This window comes from Poecilia formosa, unplaced genomic scaffold, assembly GCF_000485575.1.
Source record: "Poecilia formosa unplaced genomic scaffold, Poecilia_formosa-5.1.2 Scaffold9, whole genome shotgun sequence".
Classification (NCBI taxonomy): Eukaryota; Metazoa; Chordata; class Actinopteri; order Cyprinodontiformes; family Poeciliidae; genus Poecilia; species Poecilia formosa.
This window is the reverse complement of record NW_006799948.1, coordinates 4,117,193-4,144,370: the sequence shown is the minus strand read 5'-3', so window position 1 is coordinate 4,144,370 and position 27,178 is coordinate 4,117,193. Positions and strand designations below refer to the sequence as shown.

At 39.8% G+C, this 27,178-nt stretch overlaps 3 protein-coding genes across 12 annotated transcripts in view; 2 read left to right on the top strand and 1 right to left on the bottom strand.

Annotated features, from left to right (window-relative positions):
• LOC103156826 (prickle-like protein 1) overlaps nt 1-3,876 on the top strand; it is a 28,520-nt gene extending 24,644 nt beyond the window's left edge. For both annotated transcript variants that reach the window (XM_007579020.2, XM_007579015.2), the window contains exons 5-8: nt 425-628; nt 716-902; nt 1,182-2,180; nt 2,286-3,876. In XM_007579020.2, coding sequence (XP_007579082.1) covers nt 425-628; nt 716-902; nt 1,182-2,180; nt 2,286-3,244 — 2,349 coding nt within the window. In that variant the 3' untranslated portion in view covers nt 3,245-3,876. The remainder of the gene's footprint in view (nt 1-424; nt 629-715; nt 903-1,181; nt 2,181-2,285) is intronic.
• Nucleotides 3,877-4,933: 1,057 nt separating this feature from the next.
• pphln1 (periphilin 1) overlaps nt 4,934-27,178 on the bottom strand; it is a 67,720-nt gene continuing 45,475 nt past the window's right edge. The window contains exons 1-12 of one of the 9 annotated variants that reach the window (XM_007578885.2): nt 23,221-23,270; nt 22,626-22,665; nt 20,820-20,884; nt 20,428-20,640; nt 20,163-20,224; nt 19,303-19,419; nt 18,815-18,993; nt 18,382-18,483; nt 17,532-17,567; nt 16,292-16,347; nt 11,155-11,292; nt 4,934-5,609 (exon numbers count right to left, since the gene is read on the bottom strand). In XM_007578885.2, the coding sequence (XP_007578947.1) occupies nt 5,343-5,609; nt 11,155-11,292; nt 16,292-16,347; nt 17,532-17,567; nt 18,382-18,483; nt 18,815-18,993; nt 19,303-19,419; nt 20,163-20,224; nt 20,428-20,640; nt 20,820-20,884; nt 22,626 (1,236 nt within the window). In that variant the 5' untranslated portion in view covers nt 22,627-22,665; nt 23,221-23,270 and the 3' untranslated portion in view covers nt 4,934-5,342. Of the gene's footprint in view, nt 5,610-11,154; nt 11,293-16,291; nt 16,348-17,531; nt 17,568-18,381; nt 18,484-18,814; nt 18,994-19,302; nt 19,420-20,162; nt 20,225-20,427; nt 20,641-20,819; nt 20,885-22,625; nt 22,666-23,220; nt 23,271-27,178 lie in introns of those variants that run through there. The other 8 variants (XM_007578918.2, XM_007578910.2, XM_007578894.2 and 5 more) reach the window with 8 other exon arrangements.
• zcrb1 (zinc finger CCHC-type and RNA binding motif 1) lies at nt 23,317-26,107 on the top strand. Its single transcript, XM_007578981.2, has 8 exons — nt 23,317-23,409; nt 23,519-23,612; nt 23,729-23,757; nt 24,597-24,708; nt 24,807-24,914; nt 24,989-25,098; nt 25,193-25,268; nt 25,862-26,107. Exons 2-8 carry the CDS (start codon nt 23,529-23,531, stop codon nt 26,003-26,005), a joined length of 663 nt encoding a protein of 220 aa, XP_007579043.1. The 5' UTR covers nt 23,317-23,409; nt 23,519-23,528; the 3' UTR covers nt 26,006-26,107.

Sequence of the window (27,178 nt, the reverse complement as noted above, 5' to 3'; positions counted from 1 at the left end):
GTAGATACATCCGTCTTTGGTGGCTCTTGAAGCGCTCACTTGAGCCACAGTTCACACCTTGTAAATCTCTACAAAAACGTTGGCATGAACGGGGCCTCGCTTCACAATCCTCTCAAGCCTGCTGTTTTTAATTCATTCCACAAAACCTTTCAGGAAGTCATCTTCTTTACCAATAACCTTTCGTCACTTACCCCACTTGTGGAGGGGTATGAGTGACGATGATTGGATTGGTGAAAGAGGGACATTTATTTTTTAATCGCCATACTCTAATTGATAGAATAAAAACTTTAATTACCAGGCGTAATTAATCTGTATGTGTTTTACCCTTTTCATTAAATGTACTTAGATTTTCAAGTTGGAGTAATTATCACCATTAGTGTTGGCAGCTTAACCTCACATATTACCTCCTGTTTGTGTTTGACAGTGTTGTGGCGGCATTAATGGAGGGGAGATGGCCATTTTTGCCTCCAGAGCAGGGCCGGGTCCCTGTTGGCACCCGGCATGCTTTGCATGCTCCATGTGCCAGGAGCTTCTGGTGGACCTCATCTATTTCTACCAAAATGGCAAGATCTTCTGCGGGAGACACCACGCAGAGCTCATGAAACCTCGATGCTCTTCTTGTGACGAGGTAATTGGCCCAATTATTTGACGCTAGCTAGCAACTGGTGCATTTTAAGTTGATGCAAACTAACGATGGTTTTGCAAATATACATAGATCATCTTTGCAGATGAATGCACCGAGGCTGAGGGACGTCACTGGCACATGAAGCACTTTGCCTGTTTTGAGTGCGGGGCGATGCTAGGTGGACAGCGGTACATCATGAAAAATGGACGGCCCTACTGCTGTGGGTGCTTTGAGTCGCTGTATGCAGAGTACTGTGAGGCCTGTGGTGAAAACATTGGTAAGTCATACTTAAAATCTTGAGAAAAAGTTTGTGATAAACATACATCTATGCATGAATTTGAGTGATAAAACATTAAACCTGTGGCAAGCATTTGTATTCAGCCCAAAGGTGAATCTATCAAGTATCACCTTGAATGCAAATTACTTGTTAAAAATTGAAAAACTTACAGCTTTAATATCACAAAATGTGAAACATATCGAAAAATATTCTATATCAATCAGTCAGACGCATGAAAACGAGATTACGCTAGCATGATTCTTACTTTCATTTCTCTAGGTGTTGACCATGCCCAGATGACCTACGAAGGCGTTCACTGGCACGCCACAGACCAGTGCTTCTGTTGTGCCCAGTGCAAGACGTCTTTGCTAGGTTGTCCCTTCTTACCCAAGCAGGGGCGCATCTATTGCTCAAAGGCCTGCAGCCAGGGGGAAGATGTACATGCCTCAGACTCATCGGATTCCGCTTTCCAGTCAGCCCGCTCTCGCGAATCCCGACGGAGCGTCCGCATGGGGAAAAGCAGCAGGCCCGCTGAACAGTGGCGACAGTCACAGCTGTTTAGCCCTCCCACTACAGTCACCTCTTATGAGCACAGGTTTGGGGAGGGTGAAGGGGACAGAGATGGCGATGGTGACATCGATATAGTGGGGAGTAAGTTAACCCGTCTCGGTCTGGAGGAGGAGAGGTTCTGGAGGGAGCGGGAGGAACAGGATGCCGGTGGAGAGGAGGATCCAGAGGAGTGGGCTCAGCATGAGGACTATATGACTCAGCTCCTGCTAAAGTTTGGTGACCGTGGTATGCTGCACCAGCATCAGCCACTGTCCCTAAAATCACAGAGCCCCAACAGTGACTCAACGCAGCTAATAAGTGCGTCAGATCCCTGGCTGAAGTCCGATTCAAAATCTGTGGGTCTTAACCCCTCGTCCCCTGCCCCCAACAGTCCCACCCAGAGCCAGACTTCTGACCAGTCTCGAGCCAACAGCCTCAGTCCAGGCTTGATGGACAAGCAGCATCTACCCGAAATGTACTGGGCCCAGTCACAGGACGGCCTCGGAGACTCGGCATATGGAAGCCATCCAGGTCCTGCCAGTGCAAGAAAGATCCAAGAGCTAGAGTATGACCAAGATCAGGAGCAGTCTGGAGTAGGAAAGCAGGCTTTTTGGCCAGACACAAGGGAGTGGTATGAGGACTCCCTGGAGTGTATTGCTGACGAGCTAAGGAAGGCTGAGAAGGGTGTTGGAGACTCCATGGATTCCCTTGCTTTGTCAAACATCACTGGTATGCATGTTGCTTAATGTCTTAAATCGGTTCTTCTTACTTTTGATCTCAATATTTGTTAGAATATATTCTAACAAATATTCCTTCTTCACTCTTTTTTTTTAGGTGCATCAGTGGATGGGGATGCACCCACAGTCTACAACCTTCATGGCATCCAGGATTCTTCCATGACTGTCGAGTGTGAGAAAATGAGCAACATGGGAACATTTAATTCATCCCACATACACCCCAGCGCAAACTCCCTTAGTCTTAACATGGAAAACAGAGTTGAGGAGGCAGAGAATGGGATAGGGCTTGGAATGAGGGTTGGTGCTCCCACAGGACTTCACGTAATATCTCCACATTCAGAGGGCCTACCCGGATCCTTTGTTCAAGCTCCGGCACTACGGAGGAGCAAGTCGCAATCCAGGCCTCCTCAAATGGTCAAGTTCTCAGAAGACACAGTGGACAATGGATATAATGATGGATTTGAGGTTAGTGTTATGAAACATCCCATGAGCGAGAAGCCACAAAGGCGAGCGTACTGTCCAGATGAACCTGGCAGAGCAAGAAGCCACTCGACAAGCCACCACAGCAGAAGCAGGCCCCAACACCACCGACAGAGCCGGCGTCACAAGAGCCGCAAAACTCGCTCGGACAACGCCCTTCACATGGTACCCGTAGAGAGAGCGCAGAGGCTGTTTGAACCTCAGCAGCAGGGTATAGTGAGTCCACCATACGGTGCAATGCGTCTTCAGAACCCTGCACACATGCTGCCGCTGGCCTACTCCCAAACTAGATCTGACTATATGCTCCGTAGCTCCAACCAGAATGACCCACGGTTTGAACATTTCATGGGTCTCCACAGAGACGAGGACGACTGGTGCTCAACTTGCTCCTCGTCGTCGTCAGACTCTGAGGAAGAGGGGTATTTTCTTGGCCAACCAATCCCACAACCTCGAGCGGTTGGGCGCTACTATGCAGAAGACTATCCAACAAGGGTGACCGCGCTCACGGCCCTCAGCCACGGGTCACAGACTGGTTGCAGAAAGGGCCATAGCTCCAAAAACTGCATCATTTCTTAGCGAACCATGCCATTAATCTTACGAAGTGCACTACACAAAGCAATAAGGTGAAGATTTTTCAGTTAGGTCTGTCATATTCTGTAAAGAGGCCATTACTGAGCTGTTTAGACACTTCTTATGTGTATGCAAAGCTGGTTAAAATGTTCAAACAGTGAGAGGATTTGAATACCAGTGGAAGTTTGGAATTTCACCAAGAGAGGATTTTATGTTCAGTTAATAGTTTTGCAATGGTAAATATGGTATACGGTAAAACCCCCCCGTCCTCCCCAGAGGTTAACAGTGCAAGTAGAGCCAAGAAACTAACCAAATAACTATTTAATGTTTACTAAGGCAACATAAAAATGTAAATAATAAGTTAAAGTTTCAGTTCTAGTATTTTATACTCATTTAAAAGTGTAAAACTTGTTTTTGCTTGAGTGAGAAGAAACGCCAAGTTGTCCACAGAAAAAGGCCACATTATTCCTGTTTGATGTTTGCAACACCTTCCACGTTATGTAATCACAAACCATGTACAGAACTGGCAGCGATACACACCTGTACTTGCACCTGACCACCAGCATTGCTCTAAGATAACCAACGTACGCTCTGTGATGTAAAGGTGCTTGCAATAAATATTTTTTTCTCCAATTGTTTGAGAATGCTCTGCTTGAATTGGGTTATACAATTTGAAACATATAATGGGCTTTTCTTCTATTTTTGACTTCAAGTAGACAAACTTTCTAAATACTAAGAAAAGAGGGGGAAATATGCATATATGAAAGTAATGAAAGCTAGGTAGTCTTGACCTTCAAAAGTCAGCAAATGGCTACAATACAGAAAGTTACTCAAATATGTCTATAGACAGAGAAGTAAAAAAAAATAAAAAAACTGACAAGGTTTTACCAGGTTGCCATTTTTCCCTAATATTTGCACTTAATCCCGCAAGATAAAATTACTTAAAAATTCGGCAAACTTTTTTTAATATATATATAAAACACTTACTATAGATTTTTCTAAATTAAAAGGACAACAAAGTTATTTCCAGTTTTAAAGTAACTTCTGCAAAAAGACAACCAATACCTTCACTTCAGTGGAGTGTTTCCTAGTTATGGAATTTGGCAACAAGAAAAAAAAGTTTATTCTAGAAACTTCGCCTGCAAAAATTTTCTATTCATATTTTTTTTTTAAGATCCTTTTCTATTTTGAAAAGTTTGCAAATTTCTCCATGTCACTTCAAAATGGGGAGACATCCTTGGCTTTCTATTCTGCAAACATGATACATAATTTGCTTAGAAAGTCCTTAAAATGTGTGAAAAAAAAAACCCAGAACGGGGCAAGTCATTCAAGTAATGTGTAATCTTAATTGCTCTGGGAATGCACATGAACTGCATGAGGAATTTTACAATATAACTTCTTTAGCCCAATTACTTTAAGTCGGCCCATCTAGAAACTTTCAATTAGTAATCAATAACTTCTGGTTTCCCTGAGGTATGAATCTGAAAGGGCTTTTTCCTTTTTAGCCACTTTTCAAAATGGGAAAGAACATTACATCTTTTCAAGACAGAAGGATGAACGTCTCGCAATCCTTAGTATATTTTGGGAATTTCTAAAAATGGTCAAGTTTTTCGCTTTTTGTTTTTTTTCAGAAATGTCGGATTGAGAAAGGCAATTTCAAATATTTTAACAGCACAAATTTTTACGACGACTTGATTTCTGTCTATTGCAGCACCAAGTGATACATATTTATTCAAGTTACACGTCAGAAAACAAAACTTACAAAATGTGAGATCATGCTTCAAAACTGAATGCCATACTAAACATCATAAGAGCCACGGAGACTTGTAGTTTTTAAATATTATTTAAACAAAAAAATCACACCAAAAAAAAACTGTAATGTTTTTACATTTTTCATAGAAAACCTGAAGGTAAAAATAGTCCATTCAAAAATAACACTGTTCGCTCCTGCGATGAGTTCCTCAGGTTGCTGTGACCTGCAGTATGTTCAAGTCCAGCAATCCTAAATCTGAGCTGTTAATCCAAAAAAAAAATAAAAAAAAATTATAAAATAAAATAGAAATCATCAGTCTCATTAAATCGGAGCAGACGTAGACGAAGCGCGTCAGAAAGAAGACGAGCTGTGGTTCACTCCGGTCTTTAAGAGTTTCTGGGACATGGCAGGAGTGACAGAGTCACAGACGGAGGGCTCTGGAAGCCGGACGTCCTCATCCAGCTCTTTGATGAAATGCTTGAGGTCCTCCAGGCAGCGCTCGCGTATCTCCCCAAGGTTCTCCCTGAGCGGGACTTGCAGCTGCTTCTCCAAGCTGGGATCCTTTGCCACCAGCATTTTGACCACCATTCCGAACGTCTCGCAATCCTGCCTGTAGACCTAAAGGACAGGGGAGATTGATTGCTTTCTTTTAGCTATAATACAAACTGAGAAGTTTTCATATATTAAACCTCTAATTTGGGGGTGAGGAACCGCCTCCGTCCTTCTCTACCCGTCATCTGGATGCAAACACTTCACAGCGTTACACTCGAGCTTACTCCTCTGGTGTGAACACATGCAAAGTGGTGTCAGGACATAAAAGACTTAATTCTTCTCTTGTACTTAATGAGCCCACTTGAAACAAGCTGAGAAACAGTAAAAAAAAAAAAAAATAATTGGTATTTGCAGGCGTTAAATGAGCAAAGGACATTTCTGCGCTTCAAAATCCTCCACAGTGAAGTGAGTCTATTATTTCTACACGTGTTTGAGTGGTAAAGCATAAACGTTGCCTTGGAAAAGCATCAATCCGTTTACCACTTTTCACATTTGAACAAACTACAACCACAAACTATTTTTGTGGGACTGTAGCAAACGGTCTGTGTGCAATTTAATCTCAGTATAAATTTAGCAGCTGTGTGAAGGTTTTATTAAAAAGGAAGTGTGAAATACGATGTCTTTCCGTAGTAGGAAGATGTCCCGGGTCGATGGTAAAATGGAGGACAATCCCGAAAGCAAAAAGTTTTTAAGATGCTGCAGAAGACTTTGGACTGTGGCTGAGATTTAACAGTCACCTGGATTGGTCAAGACACACAGCCAGAGCAACAAAGGAATTACTCAGATTAAAAAAAAAAAGAAAAATAAAAAAGAATGGCCCAGTCAAAGACCGGACCAAATCAATACTTTTGCACACTCAGTTTCCAGATTTTATTTTTAAGTCATTTTGGGGATCAATGTTAAAAAGTTGATTTAATATTAGGTAAGTCTTATTGTCTGTAGGTTCAAACAACCAAACAAACACAATGGTAAGAGTTCTAATTTTCAGTGTATTATAGGGCTATTCTATAGTTTTGTGGCATTCGTAACAGCTTTATTATGAAAATTCTGAACTTGTCAATTCAAGAATGGACTATTCTAGACTGAAATCCAATATTTTAACAATAGTTTGTGAACTTTTTTTTTGTAAACTCCTAGCAATTAGCAGGCTTTGTTAGAGTTCTTTGTTGGCATTTTAGAGCAGATTCAAGAACCGTAGGTCTGAATTTAAAGTCGTCTAGAGGTCAAACAGGTCCTTACCTAACAGATCCACACCTATAAAGTAGCAAAAGCTATACGGTTTAAAACTGCACAGAAAATATAAGAATCTGTGGAAAGATGGGCAAAAAAATCCCCCAAAAAACAAACAAAAAGAAGGCATATCTAAAATACACTCCATCCAATCTGACTAACACATTCCAGAAGAAACATTGGCTACAACTGGCAAAAAAAAAAAAAAAACACAGAACACGGTATGAATATATGATGCAATTTTCCAAGATATAAGCGTTCGCGCATGCCAACAGGTTATTCAGGTTAAATAACGGCATTTATGGGCCAAAGAAACCGACACCATTTCACAACGTGACCGATTTAATTAGCTAGTCAGTCCCATCTACCCCCGAGTTTTCTTTTTCTTGAGTCAGAACAAAATTAATTCACAGACACTGATGATGTTACACAAGTAAATGAGCTAGAGGGCTGATTCACAAACACAGTTCAAGTAAAAATGCATAAATACAAGCATGTGCCCATCAGGCTGTGTGTTGTAAATTAGGCCAAGCAAGACAGACTTTCAGTCATTCAAAAACAGTGGCTTCTGCACTGCAGGGCGCTCTGACTCACCGGCTTATTTATAGATTTTCACATCGTTCCTAGAACACAACGCATGCTCGCAGGAGAAGAGACTTCCAGAACAAAGATCTGCTGCTGTCAAACAGAGTTCATCTATTTGTAACTACAAAATAGCCTTTAAAAAGTAAAACATGTCACCCACAATCAGAATACAGAACCAAGTGTCTGTAATATATTCTATGATGAGTGGAACGTTAGCAAGAGTTGGACAAAACCTGAAAGCTCATAGGTCAATATTTATGCCCCATTAGTACAAAAAAAGTGATAATCTGCAAAATAATAAAATAATAATAAAAAAAGGTGTGTTATAGGCCTTCATATGAAAATGTTTATTAAAAGAAACTCATTATGGGGACAAATTAAATAAAATTTTGTTTCTCCCTTAGCATGTTGCGGGGAAACCACAAAGTTTTTGGTAGCCATTAGCGAGCTTTTAGCATATCTCTGTTTTTATTTGTGGAAGGAACCAAAGAATAGTATTTAAACTTTTTGCTGGTTGAGGTCAGGCCTTTGGCTAGACCATTTTATATATTAAAACAAAATCCCTCCCCTCCCAAAAAATTACAAATGTTTCAGGTTAGTATTGTTTGCTTAAGTCCCAACCTTCTACAAATACTTACAGAAGGAGAGGACAAAAAGTGGTGTTGGGTTTTAAATGATTTACTTTCACAATAGGAAGAAACAGTCACATCAATCACTTCAGAGGAAACGTACGCTGGTCATCAGGATACAGTTTCCAAACCAGATGGTGACACAAATCAAACACACCCTGTCCTTTAAACCGGATGTGTTCCACACACACCTTGTGTGTATAACATGAGTTGGGATGTTATTCACACAACGTCTGACGGTCTCGCTCAGCAGCTAACTATTTATACTATTCTCTCAGGATGCGTCCAATCAGTGTGCGGACAGCGGCTTCTATGAATACAGGAAGAAGCCGTTCCTACAAAACAATGTGCCGAAAACGAGTCCCGCTTCCTAAAATCCATCCGGTTATCCAATCAGGAAAAAAAATAAAGAAAGAAGTAGTTCTCGACAGAATGAGAGTTTCTTTCTTAAGAGATCTTGTGTGTTTACACTCGTCAAGTAGTCTAAAAATCAGACAAAATTAATGTGAAATTTATCCATATTTAATGTGAAAGTTTTAGTAAAATTAGAATTAAAAAAAACTAAGCGGGGAAATGTATTTTTAAACAGTTGTAAGAAAAATCTGCATAATTGGATTGTATTGAAATTAATTCTAACATCTATCAAGTAAGGTTTTATATTGCCACCGGATACATGCGCAGTATAAAAAAAAAAAAAAAACATCATATCTAAATTTACAACATCTATCAGTTTAACATTATCATAAGTGCAACTATTACAATTGGTAACGTTGGCTTTATGCTCTCTGTAGGGCACTTTATACATATATAAGGTTCTTATCTTTACAGCACGGCTTTACTGACACTGTAGAGGCATAAACGCATCTGTCATTGTTTTGGCAGCCTTGCAGAGAAGAACCAGATGCTTAGAATGCCAGTAGTTCAATAAATCTTTATGATTCTGCTGACCATAGGTTCAGCAAATATCAGTAAAATCCTAACAGTGATAAGATATTCAGATTCATTATAAATTAAGAGTCTGAACTCAAGAAGAAATGTGAAAGTGAGATCAGAAGATCTACAAACCAAAGTATTTATAGATGTGCACAGTCGTGCAACAAAATCATTGGAGTTGTTTTTAGAGTTATATGACAACAAACATGATATTTTGAAGGCGGGCATAAACTCTCTCAGTTGTGTGTTTGTATCTCCCCTTCGCCAAAGAATGTAGATCAAGACGGACTGAAAAACAGGACTACCATCCCCGTCCAGCTCTGCAATCTTTTTGAACAAAAACAGACAAAGCGCTCAACAGTTCTTCTGCGGCCAAATCTATTTATACTCCTAACCCAACGATATAAAACTGCCTTTGTTCCGCAGCCTGGGCAGTGAGGAGTAAAACTAACTCTTTTATAGCCTGCATGCCTCGTCACTCACTTCCAACCACTTTGGCCGAGTTTCAGATCAAGCTAGCTTCAAGATTGAGGCGGCCCGTTAAGGTTTCAAAGTCAGACAGTCGCCGAGTGTTTTTAGGAGCTGCTTTGTGTTTGTGTCTGTGAGGGCACTAAATCAAAATGGAGAGCAGAAAACCAAACACGTGGCCCATACTCGTCATGTGAGGAGGGATACTGCTTTGACTTTGGCGTGAAAAAGTGAGGGTAATTGTGTCATTACGGCGTAAAATAAACCAAGTGAGCTTACCTGAGTGGTGTTAAAGGGATGATGGGAAATTAAGGCCAGCGAACCTGACGAGCGCTCTCAGACGTTTTATAGCTGCTGGTGCAAAGTCGGTGTGAAAGCAGCTTTTAGGTTTTAGTTGGTGTACAGAAGCGCCAACTGTTCAAAAATTAATTCACCAACTAAGAGGAAAAGGAAGAAAGCAGTAGAGACATATACTCTACTGAGAAATGTTGATTAAATTACTTTTGTCTGGCAGGATTATGTCCCAACAGTCTGGTCTCTTATGAAAAACCAAATGACAAACAACCTTCAAAATCTGGAAATCATAAAAGCTTCAGAGAGCAACGACAGACCAGAAAGCTGAAGTCGTAGAAGCGAAAAAACAAAAAACAAAAAAAAAACCTCAATATTTATTTTGTTCCCCCCATCCCTGACTGTTATTTGACAAAGAGCTCTGATAACATAAAGCAGGACAGATTCTGAAACAAAATGTTGCATTAAAATGAAAAATCTGACCTACAGAGTCAGCCACATGTATCAGTATAGAAATATTTTATTAAGCTAGCATAATGACACACTGAAAAGTGTCAAAGAACTCTATGCTTTGGGTTAATTTCCCCCCCCACAAAAAATCTTTCAATGCGAGATTATGTTGCTTACCAGGGAGAGGAGGCAATTAAAGTGGCCTGTAGTGGGAGTTAGAATGAGACCACAAGGACTAAACAGTTGGGCTGTAAAAGCAGGAGGGAAGCCGCGGCGTCAGCAGTAGCACTGCAACAAAGCTGCAGGCTCGATGGTGCAGCTCGACGTGAGAGAGTGAAATGTGTCCTCCAGGGCAGAGGTAGCTCAGGATTTAATGGTTTCGAGTAAACCAACGGTAGCGTTCACTGGTCCGGGAACGGCCTTCATTAGACAAGTGAGCAGGTCTGGAACCTTTAGCCTGGGGTGCTGCAAGCTCTGTTAAACGCAAATCCTTCGCATTTATTGTGCGTATACAGATAGTCCCAAACTTTGCTCAGTGGCGAGCTTCGTTCTGTTGCACCCAGGTCAGAACTGTTACTAGAGCTACATGTAATAACGTGACACTTTTATAAGAAGCAAAAGAAAAAAACAAAAAAAACAAACTCTGAGCTTCAGAACATTATAGGAGCGTTTGCAGCAAAACCAAATCACAGACTCTCAAAGTGTAATCTTGAGTTTGTACACAGTATTAGCAGAATACATGAGCTTCATTAGCAGTGTTATTAGTTTTTGTTTTTTTTAGTTTATCTTAAGCAGCATTATTTTCATTTGCAAATCAGATCGAAATAATGTAAGGTTGGCTCAAAAGACATCCTGAAAAGACTGTTCATTAACCTTATCGGTGCAATGTAAATGCTTCTGTCTCAGCACCTTTCAAGTGCAGCACAATTTAATTTTAGTTAAATTTTAGTTTAATTTTAGTTAAACTGGGATATTGAAAAATGCCAGATCACTGGTTCTAAGTAGATTCATTGAAATAGAAGTACCTTTTCTATCTCCTTGGCTTTGGCTGCGATGGCCATGGTTCGCCTCTCTTCTAGATTCTCTGTAGACTTTTTGCTGTCTTCAGTGACCGGAGTCACAATTGGTTCCTCCTTTTCTGCCTCTGGTGGATTACTTTCCTCCTGTAGGGAGACGAGAAGAGAGCTGTATGTGAATCGTGGCTCTAAAGGGAAGCTAAGAAACTGAAAAGCAGATTAAAAATGACTGTGGACCGAAGGAAGACTTGGAAAACGCTTGAAATCGCATGACAAAACACTAAGGATGTGTAGGAATGTCGGTCAGTAACCTGAAGCCCAGCTTCAGTGGATCACCATGATCTGATCTACTGTTACCTCTTTTATAGGAAGCCAAAGTCGGTGAAGCATCGTAAAAAGGTCAAACTTAGCTCAACAGCAGCTTTTCCAACATGAAAAGTCAGAGTCGCTTTTGGCAAATGAGTAAGCTCAACTTTGAACTACAACTACAAAAGAAAAGCAGAAAGGAACATCAGGATTCCCGTTGATGTTTTCATTAAGTATCAAAGCTAATCTAATAATACTCTAGCGGTTTCTACTCATTGGCTTGTCTGGTTTTGGACAGAAACTTCCGAAATCAGGAAGCATCGCAACAAAATTAAGCCTTCTAACGAGCAGACTGGAAGTTGTGCGTAAATGGGGACGCATTCCTGCTCATTTCCTGATTCTACGAGAGTTTGACGGCCAGGGAGCAGAACCGCCCAACCAGGACTAAAGTTCGCTCATTCATTTGGGGGAAACGGGCCACGGACCAAGTCATCTTTCATTCCTAGAAGTCCAAGTAAAGACATTACAAGCGACGGAGCATCACATCCGGCTGCGGTCTAAAAATGAAAAGCACAACTCATAAGGAATCATCCAATTATTCCTTCCTATTCAGTGCCGAGCGTAGCTCCAGGGAGAAGTCCTGCGTACACTCTTGTGCACGTATGAAAGATCACATTTGTCAGGCTTCGGCCTCCTTTGCTCGAGTTAATAATGAAAGCAAGCATAACTTTCAGAGCCTTATTTGAAGTGGCTGGAAAAAAGGCTCAACTAGGTTTGCTCTCAAGCCAAAGCTTTTTTATTTTTTTCCCCACATATGGGGAATAATGTGAATGTGGTCATTTTTAGAGTATATGCAACAACAACAACAACAAAAAACACACAGAACAACAAAAAGACATTTTCATTCCAAGATATTTTTAGCTAATTTTTCTAGACAAACATAAATGCCCGCATGGTCTAAAATTAAATTAGGATTTATGTTTCCAATGTTCTAACAGTTTGCATTCGTCGGAGCTGTATTGTTGCCATTGCCTGGGATTTTCCAAACATGAGACCCTCCAAGCACTAGTACTGACTGAGAAAGTAGTGCTTTACAATAAGTCGACATGGTAGAAATTATTGCTACAATGCAGAAGCTATTACTTCATATGTCAAAAATTAAACAAGAATACAATAAGTCACAAATGGAAACAAACTTTCCCCCAATTTTAACCAAACTTCCTTCAGCTTTATAGTTTTATGTGAAAGATCAACGTGTAGCAGTTGTGAAGTGAAAACATATAAACTTAAAAAAAAAAAAAAGTGGCATTTCCTTTTCAGCCCCCTTTACTCAAATACCCTAAAATCAAATCCAGCGCAACCTACTCAGCACTGCTTTTCGAAGTCCTGTAAATTTAATCTCAGTAGAAATAGAGCCGTTCTGTGGAGGCCTCAGAGGCTTTTCAGAAGACATTAGTGAATAAACATTGTCATGAAGAAGAAGAAACACAGCAGACAAATCAGGGATACCGCTGCGGTGAAGTTCAACGCAGGGTTTGGTTATGAAACAATACCCTCGGCTTTGAACGTGTCACACAGAATCAATCCGTCTCCCAAAAACGGACAGAATATGGCACAACTCTAAACCCACCAAGACCAGGCCGCCCACCTAAAACCAGACAAGGGGAGCATAAATCAGAGAAGCAGCAAAGAGATCGGGAGAAAAAGCGGGAGAAATTTGGCAATGGAACAAACTGAACGTCCAGAGAGACCATTGTTGGAAAAATAAGCGGTAAGAAATCCTGTTTAGAGTTTGCCGTGGAAAATAGCTGCGCTGATCACATTAGAGCACAAACCTTCACCCTGAACACAACTTCCCCCACCATGAAACGTGATGGAATCTGTGGAAAGATCTGAACACGGGTTGAGACTCTTTCGATCCGGTCAGACTCGGCTAAAGACAACTCTCGACAAAGAATGAACAAAGATTTCAAAAAATGGGCAAATCTGATCGTTACCCTTCAAGGCTAGCAGCTTTAATTGCAGAAAAGGTGGTTGTACAGATCGCTGACTCGGGGTGGCTGAATAGAAACACACACGGCAGTTCAGCTCTTCATTTCTAAAACTGTGAAAAACAATTCATCCTTTTCATTCACCTTCACATTTCTGCACAGATTTCCACTGGCCTACCCCGAAAAAGTTCAAAGGTTAACAATACTTCAGCAAGACGCAAGAATCCACGAATCTTGTTATTTTACGTGGCCAAATATGAAACGGCAACAAAGAGGATTTTTGTACAGTGATGAACCTCCTGGTGACCTTTCCTTTGTTCCAAATCCAGCTCTCCACCCATAGACCACCCTGGCTCACAGCCAGAGGTGGAGCTGCTCTATAGTTACCCTCCTCTTTGGTCTCTTCAGTCAGAGATGGCTCCAGAAAGCCTGCCTGTGTGTGCATGCGTGCGTGCGTGCGTGCGTGCGTGCGTGCGTGTGTGTGTGTGTAGTACGGCCACAGCAGGCAGCGACCCAGACCATTAGAACAAGCTTTACTGAATGTGCACAGCAAAAGGCTTTCATCTCGGCCAAGGTTATGGGCATGTGCCCCGGGAACAGATCAACAGTGCACCGCAGCACAGATCAAACCTAGCAGAACCACGTGTATGCGTGCGTGCGTGTGTGTGAGGAGAGGTGGGACAGCAACAAACTTTTATCACAGCATTGATTGAACGGGACATGGGTCAGACAGAGGCATGTTTGTGTCTTGGAACAACTCGTTTGTTACCCAGCTGTTTGTGTCGTTTCCTTTTTATACTTCCAACCAAATACGTTCTTGCAAAACGCACACAGTGCTCTCGGTTTTTAAAACTCTCTCTCGCTTTGTCCCAAAAAATGAAAAAGCAGCTTTTGATTGTGGCTGTGGTAGACCAGACCTCTTCTGAACTGGTTCAGTGAAACCACAACACCATTGTGACCATAATAGAGCCGTTTCATAGGGTTTTTGATTAAAGTAAACTCACCACAGACTTGTAAAAACGCTACAAGTCAACTTCACTTTAGAGAAATGAGGTCGGCGCTGCAAAAGCAGTCTGGGGCAACGTTTTCGGAACGTCAAAAGGAAATTAAATGACCAAAGGCCAACCAGTGTGGGTCCCCACTGCAAATATATCTATTTTTTTTTTTACCTATAGAATGATTCTTTTTTCTTTTACTGAATATTGTTTGAGTTGTTTAGAACAGTATTTTTTTTTAAGTGTTTTGCTAATATTTTCACTACAAAAGCTACAAGAAGATCACGGTGGGATGCAAACAGTAAATGGAATAAACAGTTTGAGCGCTTTTGAACATTAAATTCTTTCACGTCGTTATCCGTCAACAGATTTTCCCCACTTGAGCTGTTCACCTCTGCAGTTTTAAACATGAACTTCTTAGCTGTTTTTCTGAATCATGTTCTCATTGCCCGGCCTGTCAGTGTAGGTTTGCAGTTGTGCCATACTATTTTCATTTTGGGATAATGAGAGATTTTACAATGTCTGCAGCTTGAGCTAATGTTGGATAATTTAACCTTCACCGTTTTCTCTGAGCCATGATGCCGTGATGATGCCGTTAGTTCACTGATGTTCTTTAACAAGCCTCTGAAGCCCTGTGAAGAACTGGATCTGCTGAGATTAAATGATACTGAAGTTTATAGATGCTAATTTTATTTAGTGGTATCCAAGTAAAGTGGGCTTAGCACAAATGCACATCACACGCCAATTTCAGTTCGTCAACCAGATAATTTCTACTTCTGAAAAGGATTGTACACAGAATTTATTGCATAAATTAAGTGCATCCAAGTGTTTTAATTCCCTTCTAATTTGGTAAAAAAAAAAAATAAAAGTCAAGTACTCCTAAAAAAAACAACAACCAGAAGACCAATACTGATTCACACAATAACATTTTGGTCGCAAAAATTGTTCAATTCCAACACTTATCAACCTATATAACTTACAGGAATAAACTCTGAAGTGATTAACGAGCAATTCTTTCGGAGCATTTACATTTTTTTGGTCAAGATCTGAATGAGGCGCAAAATACAGAAGCCTCTCAAATTCAAGTCCGCAATGTCGCTTGCGGGACTCGACATCGACGTCTCGAAAAAAATCGAAACGTCCAACGGACACACTCTTGATCTGAATAAGGAAACGATTGTTCAGTGTAAACAGCATAAACACATCTTAATGAGCTCTGCTGGGACTCCGCTGTCTTTGCGGTCAAGATCATGTGATAAAGTTATGACTCGGGCTACTGACTTAACCCCTTGCTTCTGGGTGGCCTCTGCTACACTCACACACACACACACACACAGCTCCCTAATCGCAATCACATCTGATCTTATTTACCCTCCTCCTCTGCGCAGCTGAAGATGGATGGCATGAGAAAAACAAACTACTATTTACAATTTGGGCAGGAGCTGTACACAGGGCAACACTAAAAGTAGTTTTTAAAAACTTGGTCAACACTTGAGCCACTTTCCTCTGCCGTTATCAGTCCATCTGACTGAAGTCTGCTTATACCACAGATAAACACAGTGCAGGCCTGATGGCTTTTTATGCTGCGGCTGAACGCTGCTTTAAAAGCCATTAGCATGCTTCAGTGGGACTGAACGCTTACAGCGAGGATGGGATTTAAGAAGTTCCAGATGCACCCTGCCGGTCGGCGTCAAAGGCAGAGAGCAGGGCGACCGATTAATAAAGTTGATTAGAGCTGCTGCGTAAGCAAATTTAAACCCAAGTTGGTTGTTTGTTAAAAACAACAAAGGGTTCTTATGGTCCACTTCCCTCGAAATATCTTTAAATTTAAGCAGACGTTTCTTTGTTGCTCACCTTGTTTGATGTCGCACTCTGTGGGGAGCCTTCTCGTGACAAGCCAGGAATTTTGTCTGTAATTTTAGGGAAAACAAAGAAGAAAGAGAACAAAGGACTGATACACTGAGCTTTAAAATGGGGGCAAACATGAAACATTATCCACCGGACAAAGGAGATTCGGGAAAGCGGTTGGGAAAAAAAGCGATGAGAAGCTGGGATTCTACGACGGAAATGGAGAGCAAGAAAAAGGAACGTAGCTTTCATAGCCAAAACACAGCAACGCGTTAATTGTGGTCACCAGTCAAGCTCTTTTGATGAATTAAATTCTTTTCTCGCATTTAAATCATTTAAGTTTTCTGGGTCAATTTAAAAAAAACACTAAAGTAAACCCTTGGCGCCCAGGAAAGAAATGTAAAAATACGCCAGTGGAAACACCGGCTTCAGGAATATCCATCAGACACGCTACACCCTCTTCCCACTACTTCCCCCCAGCATGAACTGGTGGCATCTTTACGAGCCCTGACAGACAGGACGACAGAAACGAGGAGAGGGGCTTCCTGCAGGACACGTTAGAAACGCTTTCTGTCAACTCGAGTTACTCGGACTTAACCGTTTCATTTTCCATTCAGTTTGTACTGGAAACCGCAGCTCTGACTTTCTGGGATTAGTGCGACTGATTAGAGAAATATTGCGGGATGAAAGGAAATGTGTATTTTATTTTGTTTATACTTTTCTTTCCAACAAGTGCTTTTGCAAGAATAGTTGTATTCTTGCCCCTTTTCTTGTAGAGGATAAGAAACATGCGATGGACAGTGTTCTGGTCAGAGGAATTTGAACTTTGTGACATGCATTTAAAACCATGTGTGGTGGAAACCCAAAGATGCAAAGCACCTTGAACACAGTAGCTGTGAAACAAGGCAGTGGCAGCATTGAGCTGCAGAACAGTGAAGCTTGAACTAGGATGGAGTAAAGTACAGGCCAATCGTAGGAGACTTTGTGTTTGTCTACCACAAAAAAAAAATCCCAATGACATATCCTGGGATTTGTGAATCTGTAAAATAAAAAGTGGAAAAGTTCCAAGGTTGAAAAATACTTTTGCACGGCACTGGAGCCACATCCTCTAACCTCAAACAACAATGAGTTGAGAAAGCACAATTAAAACGGCTAAACTGGGATTTCTTGCATTAGACATCAGTAATAATTTTAATAAAAGTCCAGGCCAAGTTGGTCACCAACAACTAGACTGAACTTTACTTACCAATAATCTTGGACTCAGTATAAGTTTCTTCATACCCTGCAGGAAAACCAAACCGTAAAATCACTAAGCCGAGGATGATAACTGGGGCATCCAACATGAAAAAAAAAAAAAAAAACCCACACAACTATGACCCAGTCCGTTTAATGGAAGGTTTAGTCACGTTTCTCCGCCTTAAGGTCATTTTATCATGCACCCCCTACCAGTTAAATCATTACCAAAACACACCAATATTGTTCTGCAATGTAAAGAAAGCACCTATACTAATAAATCAAAGACTTACTTCACAGGGGCAAAGCTCAAGGTGAGATGGAAAGCACAGGATAGAACCAGCTCTCAGAGTAAATTGGAAAGTTAAAGGTTTGAAGGCAACAAAAAGAAAACAAAAAAATCATGCAGCACATAAAGAGATATCTTAGCACTTTCATGTGTTTTACATTAGATCTGTCGGTAGGTAAAATGTGTGAATTTTGTCAAAAAAGAAAATGTAAAAAAAAAATTTTAAAAAAAATAATTCTATGAATTAAAACTATTGTAACGACACTGAATGAGTAAGAACAATGAAATGTGCTAGTGTACCTCACAAGAACAAGATGAGGTGATTTCCTTATTCTAATTAATTATTACCCCCCACTAGGTTATTGTATATTTAAAACTCATGAGATAACTTGCTTAAGACCTGGTGAAACATATACTAGTTTCTGGGTTGGTGTTTTAACTTTAAATGTTTACACTAAATGTCCCGATTCCAGAAAGTCTTTTAATTCGTTTAACTTTGCCGCAGTCCTCGTCGTGTTTTGTGCACGACAAGGATGCAAAAGAAAGGACATCACCCAGGTCCAAGCTCGCTCACGTGAGTTGGTGTACAGACCCAAAACGTCATGTCCGCTCTGAGGAAAGAGCGCCCCCCAGAGGTGCTCAGAAACACCTGTGTGACTCTCTGGACCGTCCAAATCTGGAAAAGCCAATCAGCCAGATTGTCAGTCAAAGACACAGAATGAGGAGAGGCAAACAAAAGAAATGGAAAACAATGGATGTACTTTCTTGTTTTTTGACTTAAAGTTTGTTTTTTGTTTGTTATTTTTCTTGTTAAATGATGCCTACATGGATTCAATCTTTTTGAAAATGTAATTTGATCTCTATTGAAAATGCTTGACATGCTTATGGTGAAAAGAATTGTAAATTGCTCCTGAAGCTATTTATAACCCTGATTTCAAAAAGGTTTAATATATATATATATATATATATATATATATATATAAACATGCATCATGTTTTGTACATACTCTTGCCTTGCTGTGTGGAAAAAGGCAGGTTCTTCGCCCTGTCCGGTGAGTAGCCTCTGCTGCTCACGCTGGAGCCGGAGCGACTGTGAGGGGAGCGGGCCACCTCGCGGCGGACAGGGGAGCGTTCTCTTAGGGGAGGAAACAGGGCTGCCTTCCTCCTGTAAGGATCCCTGTCCTCTCTGGAAGAATGACAGACGTATATTAGTTTTAGATTTGTCGTATTCCAACATTTCAAGTGGAAACTGGAAAATTGTTCTCCTTTGATATCGGATCCAGTGATTTGCCACAATTTCTGTTTACGGTTCCATTTAGTCAAAAACGCAGTGCAAAGTCGCCATCTAGCGTTTACTATTATGTACTGAACTTCATTTTGGATTAAAATATTGAACCATCTATCCTATATGTTGCGTCTTCAGCCTCTAATGACTTTCTAAAATTAGTCTGAGACGGTGCTAAGAAACGGATTCCCAGGTCGGTGATTTTCATACCCTCTGTCCAGGTTGCGGATGGCTTGCACTAATGTGTCTTCCCCGCTTTCTGGGAGCGATCTGGCAGCTGGATAAACGCCCTGGCTTCTCACACTGGGAGGTGGAGGTACACGAGCACTGAAGGGAGAAAATATAAATTTCATGAATTAATAAAAACCCTGATAAGTGGTTGCAAAACTCTAAGATGATTTTTGAAATGAAAAATACAAAACAAGTCTGGATTTTTAACCTGCCTTATTTTAATTTATAAATTTCACTGAATATTATTATATGATTTGCGGCAGCATTAAAATTGTATGGCGTTCAAAGGATAATGCAAACAGTTTTTCTGCATTGCCAGTTCATTCACTTGTAATTTTTTTATCTTCTCTGTTATTACAAAGTATAAACATTTTATTTTAATTAAAAACATAATGGACGCTGTTGTGCTAAAACACTACGGGAAGGAAATACAAACAACTTATTTATAGAAAAGTTCTGGAGGCTGAGAGGAATGTTTGGAGTTCCCTCCTGTTCCTGTTGCCCTTAGCAACTTGCTCTTCGATAAAGTGAGAACAGTTAAAGGACTTTTAGATTCTTCAATGCCAAACTAAAATTCCCTAAATAATATTACCATTGCTGTGTGAGCCAATGTGTAGTAACGGGTGATCAATGAAATTTTAGAGCATTGGTATTCATGACTAACTTATCATTGTGGTGCAGAAATGAGGTCTTTAGATGGAAAATTCACAAAATGTGTACACCATTTCAATACTCAAAATACAAAACAGGCCGGTGTAGTGAATGAAATCACAGCAAACAACCTTAGACTTTAGCAAAAAAAAAAAGAAAAAGAAAAAGACAAAAAGAGAAATAATTACCCAAACTCCAAAGATCGTCCCGCATGAGGGTCTTCTCTCGGTACTCTGTATGGAAAGTCTTCCTACAAAAAAGTTTTGAAAAATACAAATAATGAAAAAAGAAATGCAGTAGATTAAGGTCTTGTATGCAATTTAGTTTTCATCAATACTTAAAGGTAGAACAATTGAACATAAAGACACTAATGCCAACCTCAATAATGCAACATTTTATCAAAGCAAACATTGATACAGTAAAGCAAAAAAGAAGGGATTGTCTTATTTTTACCCTTCGTGCTGGTGGGATTGCTCTGCGCTCAGGAAAGTGGTGACCCTCCACTGGATAGCCCCTCTGATCGTCATGGAAACCTCGAGGGCCGCCTCCATTCGGGTAAAAACGGGGACCTCCTTCGTATTCATACCCGCCCCGACCGTACTCGTCCTCCGGTCTGCCAAACGGGCCTCTCCTCTCGACGGCTCCGGCTGCCCTTGGATACGTACCCTGCGCAGAAGCGTGGAAAGTAAGAATTCTTGGGAAAAAATAAAATGGATAAATAAGTATATCTTTTGTTGTCTAAAAAATGGTTTTGTTGGAACAAACAAAGCTTGCGACTTCTGCTCCGAATGAAAAGGGCAAAAATATATATATTTTTTTTAAAAAGTAAGTCTCTACACACTTACTGGCCTTTCTTGCATAAAGCGGTCTTCATACACCTCCCGTATACTTCTGTCTCTTCTGTATGTCACTGTGAAGAGACAACATAAAGACATCGCATCATTTCAGAAGGGAAACTTGCATTGCATAGATGTGTAAGAGTGAAATGTGTCAAGCATTTAATTCTTGTAATTTTGATGAAGATGGCTTAGAGATAATGAAAATAATAAAAATTCCTCCTGACGATACCTCAAACTCTCTACGGGGTTCAGGTCAGACCAGCCGCTGGTCAGTCAGGCACGGTGACACCCTGCTGTCAGAGCCAGCTTCAGGTGCCATTCCCTACCACTGCCGGGAATGGAAGTCAGCATCTCCTTGTCAACAGAGACACACTAATACTTCTTGGTAAATGGCTGCATTGACTGGACTTTAGAAAGCGCAGTGGACCAACACCAGCAGACTGAATGGCAACCCCAACAACTGACTGTGGAAACCCCACTCCGGATTTGAAGCAATGTGGATTCTGTGGTTGTCTACTTGTTCTCCAGACGCTGACACTTTGGTTTGCAAATTAAATGCAAAATTATTTTAACCCGATTTTGAACCACTGAGCAATTCAGTTCTTTATTTCCAAATCCCGATTTTGAACCACTGAGCAATTCAGTTCTTTATTTCCAAATCCCAGTTAACATGCTTCTGTCATATTTGGTTTAGATGCTACTTCACACAAATGCAGCCATCATGTCCACTCTTCCTATGAATACACTTGGATGCTGCACTCTGAACAACCAACTTCTTTAGCCATGACTTTTTGTGGCTTACCCTCCTTGTAGACTGTGCCACAGACTGTTTCCAGGATGCCTGTCAAGTTATGTTTGTGTAGCCTGCTAACCCACACAGAGACCATCAGAAAATGTTTGCAGGCGTTTTGAGTAAATTAGATATGACAGGAGTTTCTAATATAGAATCGACAAATGATTTATTTTAAAGACTTTAAAACACTTTTGTTACTTTATAAATCACTGAAAGGCTCACTGAAAGAGCTGCTCTTGCCGCATCAACCGTCCAGACCACCAGGGCCTTCTAGTTCTGGCCTGCTCTGCGTCTCCAGAACCAGAACCAAACACGGAGAAGCAGCATTCAGATTCTATGCACCGCAAATCTGGAACAAACTTCCAGAAAACTGCAAAACAGCTGAAGTTCCCTTAAATCGAGCCTAAGAACCTGCCAGTTTAAAGTTGCTTTTGAACCATAATAAATGAAACACTGACCAGCATATTTGAGGTGTATTACTTTGGTGATGGCACTCATCAAAAATGCATTTCTTGTTCAATTGTTGACTGCCTGGTGTTTTCTTTATCACTCTTCGTTTTTAGTATGCAAAGCACCTTGAACCGCATTGCTGCTGAAAATAATCCGCAAATAAACTTGATTGATTGATTTAACTTCACCACAATATTCTAATCTTCCAACATAACATTGGTTTTCACTATCAGTTTGCCATAACCATCAAAAGTACAAAAAAATAAAACACTTGACAGAATTCTCTCCATGTGTATTCAATCCATATATTTGTGAATGATGTGACAAAATACAGTACTTTGTTACAACACCACCACCTGTAGTTGTACTGTTACCAGATTCCCTAGCCTGCTCCACAATAATGCAACACTTTGCTTGTCTATTACATAAAATAGAATTTACATGTGTACAGGTTTGGAGTAGTATTTTTGATAAAATGAAAAAGACAGAGATTGTGAAATGCAACCCTTGTTTTGTTTACTTGTCCCTTAAATGGTGCCTCTACTATAAAGGCTTGGTTGGTTACTTACTTTTCAAGTTTGTTGCTTTTCGGGAAATACGACCTTCAATCTGTGGAGAGATTTTCAATGGCATAAATGGAATAGCTAAACATTTCTGAAGAAAGCATGCACAAACCTTTATCTGAAAACAAAAACATACGTTGATAGAACGTTTGATAACACAACAAAAAAAAAACATGAACGCAAGATAATTCAATGTGAAGCTTATAAAGTGTTATTTTACCACAAAAACAACTAGTTTCTGTTTGACTTGACCGATTTCGTTTGGGCTTGTTGTCCTGGAATATCGTAAAGAACACCTCCCCCCTGTGCCCCGCTAGCTTCGACAGCGATTTATTATTAGAACACTGTTGGTTTTAATGTATTAAATACACCAACTCAATGCAGAATAAAAGATAAATTAGAGCTAACTCGGCTAACCAGTCTGTGCAGCAAACATTCGCACGTTTTGTTTGACGTAAGTGCAGGTTAGCTTTCAGTCACTAGCGCATAAATTACCCAAAACAAATATTTACAGCACTTCTGGTCGTGCACAACCAACCGTATTTTAAAAAACAAGTACAAAAGCTATTTCTCCGAGCGGAAAATATCAAAACAGTCTCACCTCTTATCACCGTTTAGCTAGCCTAGCCTTTCAGAGTTGCAACACAAGACGTATTTATTAGGACGAATGCGTCATCAAGCTGCGACGAGCAGGCAGCGTTTTGTTTCTGTTAGCTTCGTTATTTAGAAACACAACCATTTTCTTGTTTTGACATCACCAAACTGCGATTTATTAGTGACATCCACATAGGTAAGTCTTGCATTGAACTCACTTGCGTGCACAAAGTCACATGACAACATTGAAATCAAATTGATAAGCGATTATGTTCTTTTTTTTAATTATTGTTTTGCATCAACAGTCTGTCCACTATGAGTGGGGGTTTAGCTCCAAGCAAAAGCACAGTTTATGTATCAAATCTACCATTCTCTCTGACAAACAGCGACCTGCACAAGGTAATCTGACTTTTTTGAAAATCCTTCTATGCAAAGAGTCTTAGTACAGTTAAAATCTATATATTTTAATCAATTGATATTTTTGTACACTAACATACATACCTGCGTCGTTGCAGTTATTCACAAAGTATGGAAAAGTTGTAAAGTAAGTATTGCCTTTTTTGTATTTTGTTTTATAACCATTCCACACATGAATTGAAATGCTATGTTAATTTCAACATTTTATTTGAAATTAAATACAGGTCACTTAAATATAAATTTGCCCTGCATGAATTTACCAAATTCAAAGTTTTTAAAAGGCTATCCTGAAGAAACACAAATGAATAATAATTCTGTTTTGCTTGCACTTGGTAGTACCATAAGTTTGGAGCCAAATGCCTTGCAACACAAGGCACCTCAAAGAAACCAAAAAATTGGATAGACTATGAAAGCCTGGTTCTGTTCATCTCCATGCTTCTTTCTTTCTTTCTTTTTGACTGCCAAATGGTCAGATATTGTTTTTTTACTTGTGTATATAAGCTGTTCTGAAAGTGGATGCATGGTGAGGCAAACTAGTAGGATTGGGATCATTATTAATTTATTCCATTGGTCACTTTTGGAGGGAATAATGAACAATGCAGCAGTCCTCCTGAAGTACTAACAATATTATGACCTTATGTTTGTTTGTTTTTTGTTTTTTTGTAACTTGAATGTTAATTTGAGTAATACAGGCTTCCCTGACCTCCATCGTTTCTTGTTTGATGTCACCAGATGCATTTACACTTGGACGCTTCTGGCAAAAACATTAAGTTATGCGTTTAGCTTGAATACATAACAATTTACATAATTGTAGCAAAAGAGCAACAAAAAAAGAACCACTATGAAATAGTACTGTATAGCCAACAAATTATTTGAGTTCAAGTTGGATTGATTTTTCAGAAAAGTCTGGCTTGTAGCGTTAGAAAACATTTAATCTGCTCAAAATTTCTGTGCTGTTTATTCCAGGGTTACAATAGTTAAGGATAAATTCACCCGGCAGAGTAAAGGAGTGGCGTTTGTCCTCTTCTTGGATAGAGAAGCAGCTCACAATTGTGCAAGAGCAGTGAACAACAAACAGGTAAACAACACTGAGTGACTGCTTGCATAAACTACATATTTCTGTCAATGTTTCTTTAATACGTTAACTGCATAAAGGACATTTTTTTATCCTCCCAGTTATTTGGCAGAACAGTTAAAGCCAGTATCGCTATAGACAATGGGCGAGCAGCAGAGTTTATAAGGCGACGGAACTACACGGACAAGACCAAATGTTATGAATGTGGGGTGAGTGAACACGCAACTTTGGGAAAGACGGACTTGTAGGAACGCACTTTGTAAATTCAACCTATTCATCACAGGAAACGGGACATCTGAGCTATGCATGTCCTAAAAACCTGCTTGGCGAGAGGGAACCACCAAAAAAAAAAGAAAAGAAGAAGAAGAAAAGGCCTCAACAACCTGAGCATATGTAGGAATTGTATTATAGTGAATAACTGTATTTTCATATAGCTTGGTATAGATATTATTTTTTATATATATCCATATATATACATTTCTTTTAGTGAAGAAGATGAAGAAAGTGAAGAGGAGGGAGAAGACCCTGCCCTGGATAGCTTAAGCCAAGCCATAGCTTTTCAGGTAATTCTCAGCATTGCCATATGTATAACATATTTATACTTAGCATGTGTATAACCAAAGTCTTTTGCTAGATTCGCTTCAGTTAAAATCTTGCCATAATGGAAGTACGGCAAAAAGAGAGAAAAATATGCAGAAAGCTTTAAGAAGTCCCATTTGAAGATTACCACAGCCTATGTGGCAAACATGTGGAAGAAGGTTCTCTGGTCAGATCAGACCAAATTTGAACTTTCTGGCCTATATACAAAGCAATTGGTGCAGAAAAATTAACACCCTCAAAGTACCGTTCGTTCCTACAGGGAAACACGACGGATTCTTTTGTCCAGAAAGTTGGAGTTGATGGAATGATGGATGGTGCTAAGAACTGGTCAATCTCAGAAGGAAACTGTATTTAGAGACAGCAAAAACTTTAAATGCCAAAAATCACGTCACATTGCCCTACGAAAGTTTGGGACCTTCCCACAAAGTCACCAACCAAACATTTTAGCATACCAGCATTTATGTGGTGCAAGAATTACAAAACTGTTGATGAAAAGACATTTCTACAACATAGTTTATGTCAACTAACAAACTGTGTTTCTGGGGCGTCTCTCCAGCAAGCTCACATGGAGGAAGAGGAGAAGAAAAAGAAAAGGCAAGCGGAAGAGGACAATGCCCATGCCTCGACATCCTCAGACTCTAAGAAACCAAGGATTAAAAAGAGCGCATACTTCAGTGACGAAGAGGAACTGAGTGACTAATACACAGACTTTTAAACCGCATACATATTTATCAAATTGTTTTCTGGTGAAGTCATGTTCTATGTTCTTCAAATATTTTGTTAATAAAACTATCTTTGCTTATGTGTGTCTGTACCGTACATATTTATTGCTGTCGGGGTCGGGTGCTAATTAAAAGTTGAATTCATTTGGGGAATGGAAGAAAGATATATTTCTTAACACTTTGGCTGAACCGACCATGAAGAAAAATGTTCAAAATGCTTTTCAGTTGGCAAATTAGCTCAGTTGTTTTAGAACTTGAAACAGGAACAAGGTTAAGAATTTAAGAAGAAAGAGACAAAAAGAAACAAATGCTGTTTTCAATTTTCAATTATTTAGTTCTGTTAATTGTGAGGATATCTAATGACAACATGATATTTAAGATTGGAATAGTACATCACACCAATAAAAAACTAATACAGAAATGTATGCTTATGAAAAGCAAAACCTTAAAGGTTGTTTTCAAAAGCCATTTTTAATCCAACAACTCATATTATAAATGATTGAATATGGATTATAGATGCAGAGTGACATAAAATAAAAAAATTACTTTCTCAGAAAATTTAAGTATTACATAAAAACAATGAAAAGGGATACAGACATGTTATGTCTCACTTCTGTAAGAATTACTCACTAATTCTGCAAACTCAGTGTTATAAAACATTTACTTATTGGAAAGTTTAGTGGAAGGCAAAATTCAGGCATACAGACATGCATAACAAAACAGTAATAACTGTGTACTTGAAGGGACTTTGAAGCACGAGGAGATTGTTGCGGCTGGAATTGGTGACTCCACTCCACCCACCGATGTATCAAGGATAAGTTGTAATGGTTCAATTTCTTGTTTTCAGCCTTGAACCAGAGACAATATCTGACGCATCTTATCTGAGCTAAAGAAAAAAGTGACTGAATTGTTTAGCTGTCCAGTGTTTCCAGATGAAAGAAAATTCTGCATTTTAAGTTGGTAATCAACCTAATCTCCTCCATGCCATGCTTCATTGCTGCAGTAAAACCAAGCATTGAAAGGTTAAAAAAGACATATTTTACAATAGGCAGACATTTCACATTTTGGGTTTTCATTTTCTGTAAGTGCTGACTGTCAACACTGAAACATATCAATCTGTGCACAGTGATTTTGTAATACATATGAGCTTA